At 44.1% G+C, this 24,139-nt stretch overlaps 1 protein-coding gene and 1 non-coding gene across 3 annotated transcripts in view; one reads left to right on the top strand and one right to left on the bottom strand.

Moving 5' to 3' along the window:
• The window catches only part of PALLD (palladin, cytoskeletal associated protein), a 366,817-nt gene extending 350,641 nt beyond the window's left edge, over window positions 1-16,176 (bottom strand). For both annotated transcript variants that reach the window (XM_040418647.1, XM_040418648.1), the window contains exons 1-2: window positions 16,029-16,176; window positions 14,432-15,422 (exon numbers count right to left, since the gene is read on the bottom strand). In XM_040418647.1, coding sequence (XP_040274581.1) covers window positions 14,432-15,408 — 977 coding nt within the window. In that variant the 5' untranslated portion in view covers window positions 15,409-15,422; window positions 16,029-16,176. The remainder of the gene's footprint in view (window positions 1-14,431; window positions 15,423-16,028) is intronic.
• Window positions 16,177-23,797: 7,621 nt separating this feature from the next.
• LOC120992697 lies at window positions 23,798-23,920 on the top strand. Its single transcript, XR_005777086.1, has one exon. It is a non-coding gene; the product is annotated as a U6atac minor spliceosomal RNA (small nuclear RNA).
• Window positions 23,921-24,139: the final 219 nt, after the last annotated feature.

The following is a 24,139-nucleotide window of genomic DNA, read 5'->3' as shown; positions in this document are numbered from 1 at the left end:
GTGAGGAGCAGCAGCGTCGAGGAGCAGGAGAGGTAAGTTATTTTATTTGCGCTGATGGCTGACATGGGGGGGCATGAGGGCTGTCATGGGGGCATGATACATGGGAGCATGATGACTGACATAGGGGCATGATGGTTGACATGGGAGGCTGATGGCTGACATGGGGGGCTGATGGCTGACATGGGGGGCTGATGGCTGACATGGGGACATGATGGCTGAAATGGGGGGTTAATGGCTGACATGGGGGGCTGATGGCTGACATGGGGGGCTGATGGCTGACATGGGGGGGCATGAGGGCTGTCATGGGGGCATGATACATGGGAGCATGATGGCTGACATAGGGGCATGATGGCTGACATGGGAGGCTGATGGCTGACATGAGGGGCTGATGGCTGACATGGGGGGGCATGATGGCTGTCATGGGGGCATGATACATGGGAGCATGATACATGGGAGCATGATGGCTGACATAGGGGCATGATGGCTGACATGGGAGGCTGATGGCTGACATGGGGGGCTGATGGCTGACATGGGGGGCTAATGGCTGACATGGGGGGGCATGAGGGCTGTCATGGGGGCATGATACATGGGAGCATGATGGCTGACATAGGGGCATGATGGCTGACATGGGAGGCTGATGGCTGACATGGGGGGCTGATGGCTGACATGGGGGGCTGATGGCTGACATGGGGGCATGATGGCTGACATGGGGGGTTGATGGCTGACATGGGGGGCTGATGGCTGACATGGGGGGCTGATGGCTGACATGGGGGGCTGATGGCTGACATGGGGGGGCTGATGGCTGACATGGGGGCTTATGGCTGACATGGGGGCTGATGGCTGACATGGGGGCTGATCTGAGGCATTGAGGGTCTGATCTGAGGTCTGATCACATTGGGGGTCTGATTGCTGGTCTGACCTGAGGTGCAATGGAAAATATTTTTTTCTTATTATCCTCCTCTAAAACCTAGGTGCGTCTTATAGGCCGGTGCGTCTTAGAGGGTAAAAAATATGGTCCTTAAACCAGCAATTGTCTGAAGCAGAGAGAAGATACCAGGACTAGAGTTGAGCGAACACCTGGATGTTCGAGTTCGAGAAGTTCGGCCGAACTTCCCGGAAATGTTCGGGTTCGGGATCCGAACCCGAACCGAACTTCGTCCCGAACCTGAACCCCATTGAAGTCAATGGGGACCCGAACTTTTGGGCACTAAAAAGGCTGTAAAACAGCCCAGGAAAGAGCTAGAGGGCTGCAAAAGGCAGCAACATGTAGGTAAATCCCCTGCAAACAAATGTGGATAGGGAAATGAATTAAAATAAAAATTAAAAAAATGAACCAATATCAATTGGACAGAGGTCCCATAGCAGAGAATCTGGCTTCACGTCAGCAGAGAATCAGTCTCTTCATGCCATAGCAAAGAATCTGGCTTCATGTCAGCAGAGAATCAGTCTCTTCATGCCATAGCAGAGAATCTGGCTTCATGTCAGCGCAGAATCAGTCTTCATGTAATAGCAGAGAATCAGGCTTCACGTCACCCACCACTGGAACAGGCCACTGTCACACATTTAGGCCCCGGCACCCAGGCAGAGGAGAGAGGTCCCGTAACAGAGAATCTGGCCTGATGTCAGCACAGAATCTATCTTCATGTCATAGCAGAGAATCAGGCTTCACGTCACCCACCACTGGAACAGGCCACTGTCACACATTTAGGCCCCGGCACCCAGACAGAGGAGAGCGGTCCCGTAACAGAGAATCTGGCCTTATGTCAGCGCAGAATCTGTCTTCATGTCATAGCAGAGAATCAGGCTTCACGTCACCCACCACTGGAACAGGCCACTGTCACACATTTAGGCCCAGGCACCCAGGCAGAGGAGAGAGGTCCCGTAACAGAGAATCTGGCCTTATGTCAGCGCAGAATCTGTCTTCATGTCATAGCAGAGAATCAGGCTTCACGTCACCCACCACTGGAACAGGCCACTGTCACACATTTAGGCCCGGCACCCAGACAGAGGAGAGGTTCTTTCAACTTTGGGTTGCCCCGCAATATAATGGTAAAATGAAATTAAAAATAGTATTGAATGAGGAAGTGCCCTGGAGTAGAATAATATATTGTTAAGGGGAGGTAGTTAATATCTAATCTGCACAAGGGATGGACAGGTCCTGTGGGATCCATGCCTGGTTCATTTTTATGAACGTCAGCTTGTCCACATTGGCTGTAGACAGGCGGCTGCGTTTGTCTGTAATGACGCCCCCTGCCGTGCTGAATACACGTTCAGACAAAACGCTGGCCGCCGGGCAGGCCAGCACCTCCAAGGCATAAAAGGCTAGCTCTGGCCACGTGGACAATTTGGAGACCCAGAAGTTGAATGGGGCCGAACCATCAGTCAGTACGTGGAGGGGTGTGCACAGGTACTGTTCCACCATGTTAGTGAAATGTTGCCTCCTGCTAACACGTTCCGTATCAGGTGGTGGTGCAGTTAGCTGTGGCGTGGTGACAAAACTTTTCCACATCTCTGCCATGCTAACCCTGCCCTCAGAGGAGCTGGCCGTGACACAGCTGCGTTGGCGACCTCTTGCTCCTCCTCTGCCTTCGCCTTGGGCTTCCACTGGTTCCCCTGTGACATTTGGGAATGCTCTCATTAGCGCGTCTACCAACGTGCGCTTGTACTCACGCATCTTCCTATCACGCTCCAGTGTAGGAAGTAAGGTGGGCACATTGTCTTTGTACCGGGGATCCAGCAGGGTGGCAACCCAGTAGTCCGCACACGTTAAAATGTGGGCAACTCTGCTGTCGTTGCGCAGGCACTGCAGCATGTAGTCGCTCATGTGTGCCAGGCTGCCCAGAGGTAAGGACAAGCTGTCCTCTGTGGGAGGCGTATCGTCATCGTCCTGTGTTTCCCCCCAGCCACGCACCAGTGATGGGCCCGAGCTGCTTTGGGTGCCACCCCGCTGTGAACATGCTTCATCCTCATCCTCCTCCACCTCCTCCTCATCCTCGTCCTCCTCGTCCTCCAGTAGTGGGCCCTGTCTGGCCACATTTGTGCCTGGCCTCTGGTGTTGCAAAAAACCTCCCTCTGAGTCACTTCGAAGAGACTGGCCTGAAAGTGCTAAAAATGACCCCTCTTCCTCCTCTTCCACCTCCTCTTCCATCATCGCCCTAAGTGTTTTCTCAAGGAGACATAGAAGTGGTATTGTAACGCTGATAACGGCGTCATCGCCACTGGCCATGTTGGTGGAGTACTCGAAACAACGCAACAGGGCACACAGGTCTCGCATGGAGGCCCAGTCATTGGTGGTGAAGTGTGTCTGATCCACAGTGCGACTGACCCGTGCGTGCTGCAGCTGAAACTCCACTATGGCCTGCTACTGCTCACACAGTCTGTCCAGCATATGCAAGGTGGAGTTCCACCTGGTGGGTACGTCGCATATGAGGCGGTGAGCGGGAAGGCCGAAGTTACGCTGTAGCGCAGACAGGCGAGCAGCGGCAGGGTGTGAACGCCGGAAGCGCGAACAGACGGCCCGCACTTTATGCAGCAGCTCTGACATGTCGGGGTAGTTGCGAATGAACTTCTGCACCACCAAATTCAGCACATGCGCCAGGCAAGGGATGTGCGTCAAACCGGCTAGTCCCAGAGCTGCAACGAGATTTCGCCCATTATCGCACACCACCAGGCCGGGCTTGAGGCTCACCGGCAGCAACCACTCGTCGGTCTGTTGTTCTATACCCCGCCACAACTCCTGTGCGGTGTGGGGCCTGTCCCCCAAACATATGAGTTTCAGAATGGCCTGCTGACGTTTACCCCGTGCTGTGCTGAAGTTGGTGGTGAAGGTGTGTGGCTGACTGGATGAGCAGGTGGAAGAAGAGGAGGAGGAATCTGAGTAGGAGGAGGAGGAGACAGGAGGCAAAGAATGTTGCCCTGCGATCCTTGGCGGTGGAAGGACGTGCGCCAAACAGCTCTCCGCCTGGGGCCCAGCCGCCACTACATTTACCCAGTGTGCAGTTAGGGAGATATAGCGTCCCTGGCCGTGCTTACTGGTCCACGTATCTGTGGTTAGGTGGACCTTGCCACAGATGGCGTTGCGCAGTGCCCACTTGATTTTATCGGACACTTGTTTGTGCAGGGAAGGCACGGCTCTCTTGGAGAAGTAGTGGCGGCTGGGAACAACATACTGTGGGACAGCAAGTGACATGAGCTGTTTGAAGCTGTGTGTGTCCACCAGCCTAAATGACAGCATTTCATAGGCCAGTAGTTTAGAAATGCTGGCATTCAGGGCCAGGGATCGAGGGTGGCTAGGTTGGAATTTACGCTTTCTCTCAAATGTTTGTGAGATGGAGAGCTGAACGCTGCTGTGTGACATGGTTGAGATGCTTGGTGACGCAGGTGGTGGTGTTGGTGGTACATCCCATGTTTGCTGGGCGGCAGGTGCCAACGTTCCTCCAGAGGCGGAGGAAGAGGCCGAGGCGGCGGCAGCAGCAGAAGAGGCCGAGGCAGCAGCAGCAGAAGAGGTAGCAGGGGGAGCCTGAGTGACTTCTTTGTTTTTAAGGTGTTTACTCCACTGCAGTTCATGCTTTGCATGCAGGTGCCTGGTCATGCAGGTTGTGCTAAGGTTCAGAACGTTAATGCCTCGCTTCAGGCTCTGTTGGCACAGCGTGCAAACCACTCGGGTCTTGTCGTCAGCACATTGTTTGAAGAAGTGCCATGCCAGGGAACTCCTTGAAGCTGCCTTTGGGGTGCTCGGTCCCAGATGGCGGCGGTCAGTAGCAGGCGGAGTCTCATGGCGGCGGGTGTTCTGATTTTGCCCACTGCTCCCTCTTTTGCTACGCTGTTGGCTCGGTCTCACCACTGCCTCTTCCTCCGAACTGTGAAAGTCAGTGGCACGACCTTCATTCCATGTGGGGTCTAGGACCTCATCGTCCCCTGCATCGTCTTCCACCCAGTCTTGATCCCTGACCTCCTGTTCAGTCTGCACACTGCAGAAAGACGCAGCAGTTGGCACCTGTGTTTCGTCATCATCAGAGACGTGCTGAGGTGGTATTCCCATGTCCTCATCATCAGGAAAAATAAGTGGTTGTGCGTTAGTGCATTCTATCTCTTCCACCCCTGGGGAAGGGCTAGGTGGATGCCCTTGGGAAACCCTGGCAGCAGAGTCTTCAAACAGCATAAGAGACTGCTGCATAACTTGAGGCTCAGACAGTTTCCCTGATATGCATGGGGGTGATGTGACAGACCGATGGGCTTGGTTTTCATGCGCCATCTGTGCGCTTTCTGCAGAAGACTGGGTGGGAGATAATGTAAACGTGCTGGATCCACTGTCGGCCACCCAATTGACTAATGCCTGCACCTGCTCAGGCCTTACCATCCTTAGAACGGCATTGGGCCCCACCAAATATCGCTGTAAATTCTGCTGGCTACTGGGACCTGAGGTAGTTGGTTCACTAGGACGTGTGGCTGTGGCAGAATGGCCACGTCCTCTCCCAGCACCAGAGGGTCCACTAACACCACCACGACCATGTCCACGTCCGCGTCCCTTATTAGATGTTTTCCTCATTGTTCCCGTTCACCACAATTTTGAGAATGGCAAATTTGGGAATGGTTTTTCAACCCAGAAAAAAAAGTCTGCTTTTACGGTCACTACAAATAACTTGACCAGCTAAAACAGTAGAGATTTGGTTAAATGGTTAAATAGAGATGTGAGGCCTGTTTATTTTTTGCGCTGTGTGACAGGTATAGGTTTAATCACAGAATCAGATTTCTATCAGCACGCTAGCGTGTGTCTTAGGTTTTTCTGAATGACACTATCACTAGCTTCAATGTAAGATATTCTTTTTGGGATAGATTTCAAGTAGGCCTCAAATACCAGAAACTAGTTATTTTGAGAATGGCAAATTTGGGAATGCTTTTTCAACCCAGAACAAAAAGTCTGCTTTTACGGTCACTACAAATAACTTGACCAGCTAAAACAGTGCAGATTTGGTTGAATAGAGATGTGAGACCTGTTTTTTTTTGCGCTGTGTGACAGGTATAGGTTTAATCACAGAATCACACTTCTATCAGCACGCTAGCGTGTGTCTTAGGTTTTTCTGAATGACACTATCAATACCTTCAATGTAAGATTTTCTTTTTGGGATAGATTTCAAGTAGGCCTCAAATACCAGAAACTAGTTATTTTGAGAATGGCAAACTTGGGAATGCTTTTTCAACCCAGAAAAAAAAGTGTGCTTTTACGGTCAATACAAATAACTTGACCAGCTAAAACAGTACAGATTTGGTTGAATAGAAATGTCAGGTCTATTTTTTAGGCGCTGGGTGACAGGCTCAACTTGCCCCTGATGTAATATATGGCCAAAAAATAACCACACTGTTGATGGTTAAATGCACTTGGGTGACACAGGCTCAGCCTGCACCAGATGTAGTATATGGCCAAAAAATAATCAGACTGTTGATGGTTAAATGCACTTGGGTGACACAGGCTCAGCCTGCAACAGATGTAGTATATGGCCAAAAAATAATCAGACTGTTGATGGTTAAATGCACTTGGGTGACACAGGCTCAGCCTGCAGCTGATGTAGGATATAGCACAAGATAACCACACTATCGATGGTTAAATACACTTGGGTGACACAGGCTCAGCCTGCAGCTGATGTAGTATATGGCCAAAAAATAATCAGACTGTTGATGGTTAAATGCACTTGGGTGACACAGGCTCAGCCTGCAGCTGATGTAGTATATGGCCAAAAAATAACCAGACTGTTGATGGTTAAATGCACTTCGGTGACACAGGCTCAGCCTGCAGCTGATGTAGGATATAGCACAAAATAACCACACTATCGATGGTTAAATACACTTGGTGATAGCTCGTGCTGGCGCACCACAAGTCACAAAATGGCCGCCGATCACCCCAGAAAAAAAGTGATCTAAAAAAACGCTCTGGGCAGCCTCAAAAAAGTGAGCAAGTCAATAATAGCACTTCAATGATCCACAGCTGCAGATCGATCACAGAATGAAGTCTTTTGGAGGAGTTAATCTGCCTAATCTCGCCCTAACGTCGCAGCTGCAACCTCTCCCTATACTGATCATAGCAAAGTGACGTGCGGCGCTACGTGACTCCAGCTTAAATAGAGGCTGGGTCACATGCTGCACTGGCCAATCACAGCCATGCCAATAGTCGGCATGGCTGTGATGGCCTCTTGGGGCAAGTAGTATGACGCTTGTTGATTGGCTGCTTTGCAGCCTTTCAAAAAGCGGCAAGAAAGAGCCGAACACCGAACTCGAACCCGGACTTTTACGAAAATGTTCGGGTTCGGGTCCGTGTCACGGACACCCCAAAATTCGGTACGAACCCGAACTATACAGTTCGGGTTCGCTCATCCCTAACCAGGACCACACAGAGGAGAAGCCAGCTGCTGCAGACGGGACCAGGGCCAGGTGAGCTGCGAGGGGGGGGCACCAAAATGTAGCTTCGCTTGTGTTGGCAAAAATCCTTGCATCGGCCCTGGTCAGGAGTTCTGCCACAGCTACGACAGGTCAGGAGTCCTACAACTGCTACGACAGGTCAGGAATCCTGCCACAGCTATGACAGGCCCGGAGTGGGGCAATTTTGGGGTCTTTTTGCAACTGATAACTGCTAAAGACAAGTGTTATGTTGAATGTAAAGGCCCTTATTTTATATATAATTCTGTAATAATTATAAATTATTCTGTTAGTTTGATATTTCGGCATGATATGACACTGTTCTTGTGCTAGAACATGAAAAACAGCAATATAACACAGGACTCATTCATTCATAAACCTAAGCATGCCTTCACACAAGACAAATTTTGTTGTAGAAGTTCTGCAACTGAAAATCAGATCCATTCCTTTGAATAGAGTTTGAAAGCATGTGCTTGCACCTGCCGATCAGCTGTTTGAGAGGGCACAGCTCTTGCAGTAGGCCATGTAAAAAACTCTTGAAAAACCCCTTTAATAAAACCTGTACCCAACCTGAGCAAGAATGGGCCCTTTGCACATAAGTGTTTTCTTAAAGAAAATCCTTTTACCTTTTTTATTTTAATTGATGAAAATAACAATATAATTCATTGTCAGATATATACAGTAGATTGTGTAAAAAAACATTATTTTGAGCAATGTCTGCAGCATCTTTTTTTAAAAGGCAGACATAGCAGAGTTGGAGAGAGTTCAGAGGAGGGCAACTAAAGTAAGAACTGGAATGGGTGGACTACAGTACCCTGAAAGATTATCAAAATTAGGGTTATTCACTTTAGAAAAAAGATGACTAAGGGGAGATCTAATTACTATGTATAAATATATCAGGGGTCAGTACAGAGATCTATCCCATCATCTATTTATCCCCAGGACTGTGACTGTGACGAGGGGACATCCTCTGCGTCTGGAGGAAAGAAGCTTTGTACACAAACATAGAAGAGGACTCTTTAAGGTAAGAGCAGTGAGACTGTGGAACTCTCTGCCTGAATTCACTAAAGGAGTTCAAGAGGGGCCTGGATGTATTTATGGAATCAGTGATATAACTAGAAATGACTGGGCCCCACAGAAATTTTTTGACCATTTTCGCAACCCCCTCCTCTTGTGCAACCCCCACTCTTGTGGCTAGTCACGATCGCTCTCTTAGACAAGGCCAAGCAGTCGCTCTGTCCATTTCCTACATATATATACTATATGTCATGTCACTGTATATACTGTCACTGTATATATAATGTCATTGTATAGAACTGTTGAGATGGCCCTGACAAAATCTTTTAGTTCTCCTCTTGGGTGGACCCTCCAAGTTCGGGCCCCAAAGTGGTCACTTCCCCTGCTTCCCCTGTAGCTACGCCCCTGTATGGAGTGTAATAATATTATAGGTTATAGATACAAAATTTATGGAGAGGTCGTTGATCCAGGTATTTGGTCTGATTTGAGTATGGAAGGAATTTTTTCCCTAAAATGAGAAATATTGGCTTCTACCTCATGAGTTTTTTTTGCCTTCCTCTGGATCAACTTGCACGATAACAGGATGAACTGTATGGACAGATGTCTTTTTTAGCCTTATAACCTAGGTTACTATGTTAATTAACCTACACTCTGTAGTAAACTTAGGTCACTGTAAAATAATTTTCTGAATTAAGTTTGGTTCAATAAAACCACAACTAGTCCGGATGTTATGTCTGTAAAAATACACCCATATTACAGCAGTGTAAACCTGGCATTATGCTACAAAATTTTCTGAAATATAGACAACCTCTACACCAGGTTTGACCTGTAGCACAAGATGGACATTGTTGTGCCAGCTAGATTCAGACTTGGAGTTTTCAGTGCTGCAGAAAAAAAAACACCACCGCAGTTTTTCATGCAGGTTTTGAGTAAAATCCAGGACTATATCCAGCAGGAAGAGAAGTATAATTCCTTCCTCTACATTTCCACTTCCTCATGAAGCTAATTCTGGCTTTGGCTCAAAAACGACACCAAAAATGGCCACAAAGACTGCATCTTGTGAAACCACCATAAAACACTTGAGCTTTCAGGGCTTGTATTTTATTAAAATGCTATATACCCTATTTGTTTTTTATTCTTCTGTGATTTAACCCAACTGGCTTCAAATAGAGAAAGATGCAGAATGTAGAAGGAACAGAGTTAGGCCTCATGCACATGACGGTCAATGGGTCCGCGATGTGAAGTGCACACAGCCAGTGCCTATGTTTTGCCGAATCGCGGTTTGCAATCTGCAACAGGCCTTGGGGATATTTGCTTGAAAAAGCCAGTGGGCCTAGGGTGTGATAATTAACACTAGTTATGATCACAATGTCCCAACAAAATTGGTATTATTACCTTTAACAAAAATTGGTGTTTTTTTTTCTAGGTATTGCATCATACCTAGAAATATTGTGTTTTTTCCCCATCACTCCCATCATAATAGAACATTGTCCTACTATTGTCCACATTACGGACAAGGATAGGACTGTTCTATTATGGGCTGGACGTTCCGTTCTGCAAAATGTGGAATGTATATGACCTGTATCCGTGTTTTGCAGATCCACAATTTGCAGACAGCAAAACAGTCAACGGTCGTGTGCATGAGCCCTAATTCCCCCACTAGGGGTGATAATATTAAATATTATTGAATATTATTACCATCCACTTTGGATATAAAGTCATCTTTTGCAATGCATTTTTACTAAGTTGCGATCATTTTTACCATGTTGCTGGTTATTAACTAATAAAAATATTTATTACACATTTAGATATATGGGCGTGTATACAGTTTTACTGTGCATACTAATTCTTGCTAGTGTTGCACTAGCAAATGGCTGGATATGTTGGGAGCAATTTATCAAACTCCGCACTTTTCTGCAAAATAGGGATTTGTGACTTTCTGGGCGTATTTGTGCTAACATGTTGCTACATATTGGATTTTTACACCACTTAAAAAGTGGGCAGAAAGTGGGTGTGTCCATGTATGTTAATTAGTTTCACTGCACATTTATCAACTGCAACTTTTTAAAAAGTTGTAGAAAAGGTTCAATCTAATTACAGTCGAGGGGAGTAGGAAAAACTGGAGTAACATCTCTAGACAACAAGGATATGTTTAAGGCTGGGTTCACACCTAACTGTTTAGTTGCAGATTTGCTGTCGTGGATTTTCGCGGTGCAAATTTGCAGTGTTGTATAGTACCAGCAAAGTGAATAAGGTTTTTGCAATTCATATTCACAAGTGGCAGAAAAAAACTGCAGCAGAAATCGATCCATGGTGCATATTTTAAATCGGCAGCATGTCAATTTATACCATGGATTTTCATTGTGCATTACCCCCTTTCCAATGCAACTGCAGTTAAACAGCAGCATTTCAGCAAAAATATCAGTCACATGAGTCAATTGAGTCACATGTGAAGCCTAAAGATGCACCAAATTTATCAAATAACATTCTACATTGGATAAATCTGACTAACACACACTCAAAAAAACTAACTTCTAAAATTGCTACATTTCTCCCATTGTGTTTTATGGCTCTGCCACCCACTTAAGCTATTAAGTTTAATAATAATACATAAGATTGTTTCACTAGTTGATCTTACTCTAAGTGCACAATAACACAAGTTTGAATACAACCTAAGCACAGTCATACGAAAAACAAAGTACACCCTCTTTGAATTCTATGGTTTTACATGTCAGGACATAATAAATAAAATGTGATCATTAGAAGGTATTATAATTAGATAAATACAACCTCAGATGAACAGTAACACATGGCAAATTACAGTGTCATTATTTATTCATCAAAAACTAGGCCAACATGTAGGAGCTGTGTGTGAAAAATGAAGTAAACCCTTACTGCTTCCCTAGGAATTAAAAGACAAGTAACAGCCAAGTACTGTAATCAAATACCCTTGATTAATTGATCATCAGCAAGTGTGACCTCCTGTATAAAAGCAGAGGTTTATGTTGTTTTCTGGTGTGAAGCATTCAGAAGTGTACTAACACAATGTCACAAGGAGGAAAGACATCAGCAATGATCGCTTAGAGAAGCAATTGTTGCAGCCTATCAATCTGGGAAGGGTTATGGGGCCATTTCCAAACAATTTGAAGTCATTCTACAGTGAGAAAGATTATTCACAGTGGAAAACATTCCAAAAAGGTAACAATCTTCCCAGGAATAAATGTCCCTGTAAATAAACCCCAAGGTCAAACCATGCAATTCTCAGAAAAATTGCAAAAAGTCCAAGAGAAAAATCTAAGACTCTACCAACCTCAGTTAGCATGTTAACTTTTCAAGTTTATATTAGTACCAACTAGAAAAATACTCAAGTATGGCAGGGTTGCCAAAAAGAAGACCATTCTTTCTAAAGGAACATGGCAGCACAGCTTAGGTTTGCCAAGTTGCATTTTAACAAACAACATATTTAAACGATATTTGGCGAAAACCAAACACAGCATATCAGCACAAACATCTCATACCAACTGTCAAGCATGGTGGAGGAGGAGTGATTCTTTAACATAGAAACATAGAATGTGTCGGCAGATAAGAACCATTTTGCCCATCTAGTCTGCCCAATATACGGAGTACTATGGATAGCCCCTGGCCTTATCTTATATGAAGGATGGCCTTATGCCTATCCAATGCATGCTTAAACTCCTCCACTGTATTTGCAGCTACCACTTCTGCAGGAAGGCTATTCCATGCATCCACTACTCTCTCAGTAAAGTAATACTTCATGATATTACTTTTAAACCTTTGCCCCTCTAATTTAAAACTATGTCCTCTTGTAGCAGTTTTTCTTCTTTTAAATATTCTCTTCTCTTTTACCTTGTTGATTCCCTTTATGTATTTAAACGTTTCTATCATATCCCCTCTGTCTCGTCTTTCTTCCAAGCTATACATGTTAAGGTCCTTTAATCTTTCCTGGTAAGTTTTATCCTGCAATCCATGTAACAGTTTAGTAGCTCTTCTCTGAACTCTCTCCAAAGTATCAATATCCTTCTGGAGATATGGTCTCCAGTACTGCGCACAATACTCCAAATGAGGTCTCACTAGTGCTCTGTAGAGCGGCATGAGCACCTCCCTCTTTCTACTGGTAATTTCTCTCCCTATACACCCAAGCATTCTGCTAGCATTTCCTGCTGCTCTATGACATTGTCTGCCTACCTTTAAGTCTTCTGAAATAATGACCCCTAAATCCATTTCCTCAGATACTGAGGTTAGGACTGTATCACTGATTTTATATTCTGCTCTTGGGTTTTTACGCCCCAGGTGCATTATCTTGCACTTATCAACATTACATTTTAGTTGCCAGATTTTTGACCATTCCACTAGTTTTCCTAAATCCTTTTCCATTTGGTATATCCTTCCAGGAACATCAACCCTGTTACAAATCTTTGTGTCATCAGCAAAAAGACACACCATACCACCTTACTTTGGGTTTGATTTGCACCTTGTAGTAATAGACTTGACCATGAACTTCTCTGTACATTATAGTATTCTAGAGTCAAATGTGAAGCCATCTATCCAATAGCTAAAGTTTGCCAAAAACTGGGACATGCAATTGGACAATGATGCCAAAGTCAAGACCTCAACCCATTTGAAATGGTGTGGCGAGACTTAAAGGGGTTGTCTCACTTCAACAAATTGCATTTATCATGTAGAGAACGTTAATACAAGGCACTTACTGATGCATTGTGATTGTCCATATTGCTTCCTTTGCTGGCTTGACTCATTTTTCCATAGTTTCCTGTAGTGTGTAAGCACAACCACCTTTGGTGGACTGTAGGGTGGTTGTAATCATGGAAACGAGCAGTGTATAATGTGATGGAACAAATGAGTCTAGCCAGCAAAGGAGGCAATATGGACAATCACAATACATTAGTAAGTGCCTTGTATTAACTTTCTCTACATGATAAATGCGACTTGCTGAAGTGAAATAACCCCTTTAAGAAAGCTGTGCATAAATGAATGTCCACAAACTTCAATGAACTGAAGCAACATTGTCTAGAAAAGTGAGCCAAAAGTCCTCCACAATGAGGTGTGAGAGACTCATAAAGTCAAACAGAACACAATTAGCTCAATCAACGTATCGCTGCTAAAGGTGGTTCTACAAGCTACTGATTCACAGGGTGTACTTAGTTTTTTTGCACACGGCTTTTCCATTTTGGCTTTCTGTTTTATTGAAGAAATATTGAAATAGTGGAATCTGTTGTATTTTTTTATTTTATTATTCCATGATACGTAAAACTATAGAATTATAAGGAGTGTACTTTCTCCTGACTGTATTAGGCAGTGGGCATCATTTTGGTCAGTATTTTACCTTGTTATGTGGAAGCTAAAATCAGGAGTGTAATGTGGAAAATAAGTTTTATGAAAAAATTTGTTTGTCTTCTATATTTTAAAGCCACTCTTGGTTTTAGGTTATAAATACTGATGCAAAATAATGACTAAAATAAACAAATGTGAATAAGGCTTTAGGCTACGTCTAAATTAAGGAAAACTAGGCTGTGGAACTAGTGCATGGATTTTTATTCAGACTCTAATTTAGATTTACATTGCAGTAGAGTAGTCCTTAATCAATAGGGCTTGTAGCAAGAATAAACAGCCACAGCATGTACGAAGAAGAATACACAACTGATTTTTTTTAAGCCGTTTCCAAAAAGGGCTTGTCAAAGCTCCATTCACTTACATTGCACTGTACATTGTTTCCGATTTTGGTAGAAATTCAGTCACCAAATTCCACAACAAATATCCAGTTTGTGAACATAACCTCAAAGGCAGTGTGAAGCCATGCTTACTACTGTGTACTATGTATTCTAAAACTATATTACGTGTTTTTGTAGTGATGAAGGTGTACGGCTATGCAACCTATAAAGTCTTTTTTTTCAAGCATTCTGAAAAGGGATTTTCTTGTTTCAAGTTCAACATGCATATACAAGAGATGTATTGAGTGGTGTCTTACCTTACTTCTGGGCTGGGGTTTCCTATTACTTTGCATTCTAACCTGACTCTACTCCCCTCAGCTACCTCTTGACTTTTCAGTTTCTGGACAAATCGAGCAGCTGAAGGAGGAGAGTAAGATTTAGTAGGCTGGCTAGGTCTGCTCTCTTCTTCAGTTTGCTTAGGTTCATATTCTACTTTTTCTGTTTTATCCTCAGTACGTCTTGCATCTATTGATTTTTCCTCTTGTTTTTCTGTTTGACTTTCATTGACTGCGGGGTTCATGATATTGATGTTATCCTTTTTCGGAGAGAGGTAGCCACTATCTGGGGAAGAAGAATCTCCATTTGATCGTCTATCTCTTGCTTTATTTGTCTCTTTAAATATTGCAGAGAGTTCTTCAATAAAATTAGCAGCTTTTTGACACATTTCACTTTGTGGATTAATATCCTTGTTAAATGTTTTTGTTCTTGCTTTTGGAAGTGTGTTGAAACCACTTTTACCGTGGTGTTTTGAGGCTTTTTGGGCTTGCAAAGCTCGAATTATGCTTGGACTAGTGGTTAGAAATGGTGATATCATTCCTCGAACATTTGAGGGGTCTGGTTTGCTGGCTCTTCCTGATTTATTAAGTCCATTGTCCCGTCTTCTATTGCCTTCTGATGTGGAATTACTTAATTTTAATTCTTTATAAGACCTATCACGTTGCTTAGCCTGAGGATTCAAAACATGTCCTTGTTTTGGATCCACAGCATGAGGGTTTGAGAAGGCCTCACGTGCAATGTCAAGGCTCTTGTTCATTTCGTCTTGATTTAAGAACGCAGAGAGTTCTGAAAAATTTCCATCAATGCTTTCTCCATGCAAGTCTGATAAAGAGTCATAGAAAGAGTCATGGGAAGAAGCTTCTGACATGCTTTCGCTCAAGCAATCTGTTTTTGTCTCTTTGGGGTAGACATTTCTAATTAAAACTGGCAGAGCTTGATCCAAGGCTCTATTTGCCATCCTGAAGAATAATTCTAGTATGAATAAGAAAACAACACTGGTGTCAGAGTACATGTCCAACATAACAACTAAGAAAGACTCTTTCAGGAAATTATGGACTACAACAATACCCATGTAGCACATCCAAATTGCCACTTGGAGCATACTATTATTTGTCCAGCATCAAGTTGTGATGATACGTTATGAAGCATATGGCATAAAGATTTGAGAATAAAGAAACTTTTCAATGGTGCTGCATTGCTTATAAATTAAATAATGGTATCATAGCCAGCAGATACTGTAGGCACAGTCTAACAATTTAATACTTGCCATATCAGTACTACCATATAGTACGTCTTCAGTTTAGTACATTTCTATATGGAACTTTTCCTAACTATTGAGTTAAAAGGGAAATGTGAAACAATACCACCCTGACTGGGTAAATCTAAAAAGATAATAAAAAAGTTTGAACAGGATTGCAGGAGCAAATATAGAAAGATGAAAGATGTTATTGCCAAGTCTATTTCAGTAATGTTATTAGAGAACATCACATGATATTATCAGTATAATGCATGTTATCCTGAATAATGACACATGTTCTCTATATTTGCAATAGTTGAATATAAGAAGGTAACACTTACCGTAAAATCCTAGAAGAGGTCTCTAGACAAGTTTAATTAAAGACAGAGATGCACCGCTATACATTAAGTATTACTTTGTCCCCACAGCTCTCAGAAGGTGAATGTGGCCTGAACCTTGCATCTGTTCCCACAGGACCATGTCATTCTTTCTCTAGTCAACTATATTTGGTAACTGATCTCATGTTTCAGTGAACTGCTATCTTGAATTCTAAGAGACAGGCTGCGGGACCTTGCTGAAATACCCTCACTGACACTTGCCTCTCAGATATCAGAGGGACTGTGTGTTTCACGTTATTATCTAGACAAAGATTTTCAGAATTAGAAGGCACAGAAGTCTCTTATAAGACTTTCACAAAATTATATTCACTGTTGCATAAACCTGTAGAAATTATATAAATATATGATGTGAGTGATGCCAGTCTCTGTACAGTGCTGTTGAATATTTTGGGCTCCAAAAACAATAGGAAATAAATAATCATATAGGGAGTCGTGTATCCATAAATGTTTTTCTTTTTGTGGAAGTGGGTTGACAATCGTGAGTGATTTTGGGAATGTGCTCTAATCCCTTTCTTTTTGAGACTTGGTGGTGTTCTTTAGCATGTTTATGTACCAGGGAAGAGTTACAGTCCTTACTACCATGCTTCCTAGATAGTGTACCGCTCATCCGGTCTGCCAACATGTCCTTTGGAAAGGTATAGTTTCTTAATGTCTTGCATTTAAAGACAGAGTGAACCTAGAATACACCAGATACACTCCTCTCAGAGTTTGTTGTCATCTGCTAGCATGGTGGACTTACTGTAATAAAGGCTGACTGTGCTATTTCCAAAATTCGGAAAACAAAATCCAGGAACAATGGAACAGAAGTGGATGGCAGATGATAGAGGGAGGTCCTAACAGTGGCATTCATAGCACAGCATGCAAAATTTCTGCTCATATACCCACTGTATATAGGCTACATCTCCAAACACAACCAACCTAATGTACCTGAATCACATGACTGCAGTGTGACTATTGCACTGACCTACAATGTATGTGTGGAGAGGAAGGGGATGTCCAGGGTCCAGTGGTAATACTCTCTGACAAGCTTGGGTAAAGAATGGGACCTCACAAGTCATTAGGTAAAGCATTGATTTCTCAAGTCCACACTTCACTTAGGAGGTTAGGAGCAATGTTGGGTTGGGATGCCTAGGGCCCACCAGTAACATTTATTTTAGGGGCTCACCATATGGATACATTCAAATATTATTTGTTTACACAGCAGCCGACTGCAGCAAGATGTTACAAGATGACTAATTATGGAGGTCCTTGCAGTGACTTTGAGAAGGTGAGTCCTGAGGAAAAGAGATACTGGCTGGCCTGCCTCTATGCCTACAAGTCATCTCAGCTCTGATCGTGTCTAGAATAATAAACTGGGGAGTTTCTTAAATAATCTACCAAGTTTTTTTTATATGAACTTAATCTGGTTGAGATGCTGTAAACTGCTTATCTGTATGTAGTGCAGTCAGTCTATTGTGGTATGTGCCACTTATGCAGGGGGTGGGATACAGGGGACCCACCTTGCTCAAGGGCCCAGATTCACCTGTACCCCTGTGGGCCAGTCCAAGCCTGTGTAGGAGGCACCGATGCAGCATGCTGGATACTAAGTGTGCATCCGCATGTGATGTAAGCAATGCAGATTTTCCACTGTGGATTTGTGTGTGGAAAATCCACAGCACTTACAGTAGCAGCAATAACATCTGCACATAACTTGACCTTTGGTATGGATTTTAATTCCACAGCATGTCTATGGTGGATTACAGCATTTGCAAAGCAGAGATTAAAATCTTCAGAAAACCTGTAGCATTTCCGCAAGGATTTACATGAGGATCAGGCAGAACAGCTACTGTACTTCTGACGTACCTGCCATGTGTGGTTGTACCCTAGGATTCTAGGCAGCTCAATGCAGCTGCTTCCTGCAACTTGAACAGTTGTATCTATTCACCTGGGATAAAGCCTCCTTCTCTACTTCTAATACGATGTAGAGAGAGATGCAGGTGGACAATGCTGCAGCCAGCTGAACTCACTGTAGAAAGGCTCTTCCTCTCTATATAAGAGTACGACCACATGGCGCAATCGTGATACCGTCATGATGCAGCATCTCATTTCCCAATAGAAGTCAATGACAAAGACCTGGCTTAAAGTTGTGATGACTGCACATGATTTACATGTGTTTGACCGCGCATAAAACATGTCCTGCTGCTTGCAGCTGCGGACCGCATTGGTGTATACAGTTGATAAGATGCTTGCGTTATATGTTTAACATATTTTACCAAATGTATCACTGTAAAGGGATAAAATATATAGCAAAAATGATACCACACACATTATCAGCCACATAAGTGAAAAATATACATTGGGGGCAGAAGAACAAAAAACAAGTAATCAGAGCACAAAATGATTTTAAATCTCATTGTAAGGCTCCATTCACACGTCCGCAAATGGGTCCGCAATTTTGCGGAACGGGTGCGGACCCATTAATTCTCTATAGGGATATAAAAGATGCTGTCCGCATCCGTATTTCCGTGCCGCGGCCCCGAACTTCCGCAATTGCGGACAAGAATAGGCAGTTCTATGGGGGGTGCCGGCCGGGTATATTGCCGATCCACGATTTGTGGATCCGCAATACACTACGGACGTGTGAATGGACCCTAAATCTCAAGCCTAAATAAACTGACACCTCAAATCATACCCCTACACTCATACAGATACCAGACTACAAATGAAATCAGAATCCAAACCATACCTTGACATGAATACAGACAAAAACCCAAACTCCCAAATAAACACAGGCTCCAGACCCCTTCAAAAAAACAGACCTCAGATCAGACTACTTAAAGGGCTTCTGTCACCCCCAAAACACATTTTTCATTTTTGGGCTTTGTGAAAATCCTTATTGAACGACTATTCCCTATATAGGGATCTTACCTTTGTCTGTGGCTTTGTTTCCTTAAAAATCGATCTTTTAAAATATGCAAATGACTTCACTACCAGCAAGTAGGGCGTCTACTTGCTGGTAGCCGCCGCAAAAAAACGCCCCCTCCTCCTGTTGATTGACAGGGCCAGCGAGCGCTCTCCTCCTCCGGCTGGCCCTGTCAGCATTTCAAATCCCGCGCCTGTCTTCATTCGGCTCTGAGAGAAGGAGGCTCGCCTCCTCAGAACTCCCTCAGAGTGCCTGCGCCGATGACGTCTTCTCTTTCGGTGACGTCATCGGCGCAGGCGCACTGAGGGAGTGCTCAGAAGGCGAGCACAGGCGCGGGATTTGAAATGCTGACAGGGCCAGCCGGAGGAGGAGAGCGCTCGCTGGCCCTGTCAATCAACAGGAGAAGGGGGCGTTTTTTTGCAGCGGCTACCAGTAAGTAGACGCCCTACTTGCTGGTAGTGAAGTCATTTGCATATTTTAAAAGATCGATTTTTAATGAAACAAAGCCACAGACAAAGGTAAGAGCCCTATATAGGGAATAGTCGTTCAATAAGGATTTTAACAAACACAAAAATGAAAAATGTGTTTTGGGGGTCACAGAAGCCCTTTAAACTAATATAGACAAAAAAATGTATTCAGACACCAGACCCTAAAAATGGCCAGACCCCACAATTAATTCAGACCCCATACAAACTATTAAATAAATACATACAAATGCCTAGATAAATACAGACTGTAGACCAGACCAGATGACCTAAAGTCCTGCATACACATTAGAGTATTGTTGGCCAAACCTGCCAAGAACACTGAGACATTCCACCTACAGGAATTTTTTATGACATCCCATTTTAAATCCATAGGCAGTAATATGGAGTTGGTTCCTCTTTTGCAGCTAAAACAGCTTCCACTTGTCTGGGAAGGTTTTCTACAAGATTTTGGAGTAGCCAGGCAGAAGTCGAGTGCAATAGTGAGACAGTATAACAGCGCACCTATTGCGCCATCTGGCAAGCTAGGTATTCTATTGCTCTGGCATGTTCTCACAGCGGAAGGTGTCTTAAATTCCCTGAGGTGGACAGCCATAGGCTGGGGAAAATTAAGTTGTGCGCGCTTGCGCTTTAAGAGACAGAATGAGCCAGCGGGCCTTTAAGGTAGAGCGAGGCACTGCAGGAAAGAAGCAGGCCACAACCTGCATGGAGTGGACAAAGCAGCACTACTCCAGTGGTTGTGCCACAGACGTTCCAGTGGCCGTGGTTTGCACAGAATGCTGGAGTTACACACAGTTGATCATGCAGTATCTAGGAGGGAAGGAATATCATGTTGTTGAAATGGTGGCATCTTATTACAGTATGGCACTCAAATTCATTAGGCTCTTTAGAATGACCCACTCTCACACCCAAATATCTGTAAAGTCAGACTTCATGGCTGGGTATTGTGGTAATGACAGGCATGTCCTAATACTTTTCTCCATATACTGTACAGTATGTACGCATGCATATACCGCTATCCCTCCGTATACAGTAAAATGTCTTTGACGCTATACGAGCACCCAGCAAGGTCAACGATAGTTCCACAATGAAGAACGACACAGTAAACGGATAAATAAGTCAACAAAGAGAAGCAAATCTTAGTAGTAACCACAAGCTGAAATATTGGTGGTTTCACAAGCAAAGTCTACTGTAAATTACAAGTCACTTTAAAAGTTGGTCCTAGTGCTTTCTGTGGGTCATTATACTTACAAGCATCCACACCTTATCTTCTTTCACTGTGAAGATGGATGTGTCAATTTTACACAGTTCTTCTCACTGCATATAAGTGATGGGGAGGCTCCTTCCCTAAATGTCTCTATCTTCTTTACTCAGCACCCAAGGCAATAAATCAACAGTCTCTATCAGCCTTTATTGGGCCGCCCTCCTACATGACCTTGCTCAGCACAATTGCTCCACCAATCTATGCCTCTGACTCAAAGTGGTTCCCTAAAAACCTGTAGTCTCTATAAATTGGTCCTGGATTCCCTTGCTAACTAAAATTTCCCCTCAAGCCTTGTAGTGTTCTGGACCTGCTCAGTAATGTGGAACTAGCACAGTCGCCAAATGTGCAATGCAAATCTCAGCCCTACTGAGTCATAAGACATTACAGTGTTCTCCAGTGATGAAGCCCTGCATTGATAGCCTATTACAGCAACATGGCACCTACAGCTCCTCGCCACCATGTTGCAACTACCACTAGAAGCCAATGGTAGCTACCAATTGGAACAACTGCCACCCATCAAAACACAGTGCAATAAACTCATGCAAAATATAAATGTTATAAATATATACACAGGTGATTAAAAGGGAAGCAATATAAGGGGGACTTCACATCACTGTTTCGTTTTCTGTTCTTCTGATCCATCAGAAGAACAGAAGAAGAAAAAAATAGGATCCTGTAAAAAACAGATCCTGTTCCATTAGTTGGCATACGTTTGAACCTTTTCCGCCAGAGATCAGTTTTTTTAAATAGGGGGGAAAAAAAGTCCTGCATGCAGTACTTTTTTCGTCTAAAAAAACAGATCTCAGACAGAAATGGCTTAAATGGATACTAACAGATGGAGCAGGATCCATTATTTTTTTTACAGGATCCTGCATACAGTATACTTTGGGGAATACTATATGGATCACATCTAGTCCTGCTAATCAACATTACTACAGTACCAGACAAGGAGTTCAGGACATAATGGGAAAAAAGTTGTGTTGGTATGCCAAATATGTGTAAGATTAGAATGCCACTTTAAAACTTAAGGTGCTTTGGATGAGGGGTGGGGGTCATTTTCAAGCCCAAGAATTCTGGCCCCAAAAAGTCACAAAACAGGGCTTTTAAAACTTTCGGGGCTTACTTGTGCAAAAAAATCTGACTACTTGTAGGCTGACCCCTGACTTTATACGTCTGGGCGGCCCAAATTTAACACTGCAAGGGTGCTCCTGAACATGCAGTACCCCAGTGGACAGGGGTATCTGATATTGTTTGGTAATCTACTGCACTGTAATGTTATTTTATACTCTGCTATCTAATGTGACTCACCCAGTATGCTTAAAGGGGTTGTACAAGAATAGGGGGGATGCTGGAAAACCTCCCACTTGGCTGGACCTGTAAAGGTAAGATTATTTACCTGCTTCCTGGCACTGGCTCCCCGCTCCTTTTCCTGGCCTGCAGTGCTCCCCTGGGCTCCCCCACAGTAACCATCTGGTTTGAAATTGCCACAGCCAATCACTGGACGAGATCCCCTTGTGTCCTGTGACCATTTGTCATGACGTGAGGGGAGCCAGTCACCTTCATGGACAGTGATCAGCTTCTGCTATGTCAAACTGGATGTTTACAGTGAGGGAGCCCGGTGCAGTATTGCAGGTCTGGAGGAGAAGCAGCGGGGAGCACCGGAAACAGGTAAGCAATCTTCCCTTTACAGGTCCAGCCAAGTGGAGGGGTTTGACAACCCCCACCCCCCCATTCTTGCATACAGCAAGGTGATCAGCATACAGCATTCTCAGGCCCTGTTGCAGTAGAGGGATAATGACATCCTGCACCCGCCGTGTGAATTACAGACATTGTGACAGATTATGGTTGCTCACCAGACATTTGAGTAGTAGTGACTGTTGTAGGAGTAATATGAGGCCCATTTTTTCCAATTACTTGCTTAGCTCATGTTTAAACCTCAAAACCGGAGGAAAACGCTTCCGTTTTGTCCCCATTCATTGTCAATGGGGACAAAACTGAACAAACCAGAAAGGAATGCACCAGAATGCATTCTATTCTGGTTTGTTGCGTTCCCATGCCGAACATTAAACCGCTGCAAGCAGCGTTATCGAGTGCGGCATGGGAAACTGAACATGCCAGATCTGGCACCAAAAACCATATAAGTCAATGGTGCCAGATCAGTTTTCTTTGGACATCAAAAAATTGAATCTGGCGCCCATTGACTTACATTGGTTTTAGTGTCGGATCCAGCAAGCTAATTTTCGATATAATACAACTGGATCTGTTCTGAATGGATGCAGCTAGTTGTATTATTCAAACGGATGCGTTTTGCTGTGGTTTTGAGATCCCATGCCAGATCTCACAACCGGACAGCAAAAACGCATATGTGAAAGTAGTCTTAGCCAATGATTTGGTGTGGTGAGTATGACTTAAAATAATATATATTTTAAGGCACTCCGAGCCAGTTAAAAAAGTAGGGTTGATTTGCTTTTCTTAAAATTCATCTGTACTAAAGATTGTAATATTTGATTCTGAGCAAATAGACCTGCTAGGGCGCACACAGGGACACATAAACAATACATTGTTAAGAATAGGCTGTCTGCATTAAAGGGGTTCTGCACTTTGTTTAAACTGATGATCTATCCTCTGGATAGATCATCAGCTTCTGATCGGCGGGGGTCCGACACCCGGGACCCCCGCCGATCAGCTGTTTGAGAAGGCAGCGGCGCTCCAGCAGCGCCGCGGCCTTCTCACTGTTTACCACTGGCCCAGTGACGTCACGACTAGCATCACTGGCCTGGGTGGGGCTAAACTGTGTTCACTTGAATGGAGCTTAGCCCCGTCCAGGCCAGTTGATACTAGGCGTGACGTCACTGGTCCAGCGGTAAACAGTGAGAAGGCCGCAGCGCTGCTGGAGCGGCACTGCCTTCTCAAACAGCTGATCGGCGGGGGTCCCGGGTGTCGGACCCCCGCCGATCAGATTCTGATGATCTATCCAGAGGATAGATCATCAGTTTAAACAAAGTGCAGAACCCCTTTAATCTTCCTAATATTGCAAATTCCAATGTACTGTATTTGAATGAAAATGTTTGCAAGATAAGCTTGGCATTCCCCTGGACAAGGAAGGAAATATATGATACTTTTGTCTTTTATAGAATAGACATCTGAGAACAGATACTGTAAATGTGTCTCCTCAAACATTTGTGTTGGCTTTGTAAAAATGGCAAGAGAGAGCACATAGTGTATCACAGCTGCACAACACTTTGGCAAGTCAGGCACTCGACTAAGTCTTTAAATAGTTTTGGACACCGTTCAGGAATAACTTTTGCATCCTACCGAATGGTCCTTGTGCAGCAATTATATCAGAAAACCCTGTCCCCTTGTCTTGTCCTCAATCACCCATTAAGGGTCCTTAAAGGGTCAG

Source organism: Bufo bufo, chromosome 2 (genome assembly GCF_905171765.1).
Source record: "Bufo bufo chromosome 2, aBufBuf1.1, whole genome shotgun sequence".
Taxonomy (NCBI): domain Eukaryota; kingdom Metazoa; phylum Chordata; class Amphibia; order Anura; family Bufonidae; genus Bufo; species Bufo bufo.
Note: the sequence above shows the minus strand (reverse complement) of the source record. Positions and strands in the feature narration are given on the sequence as shown.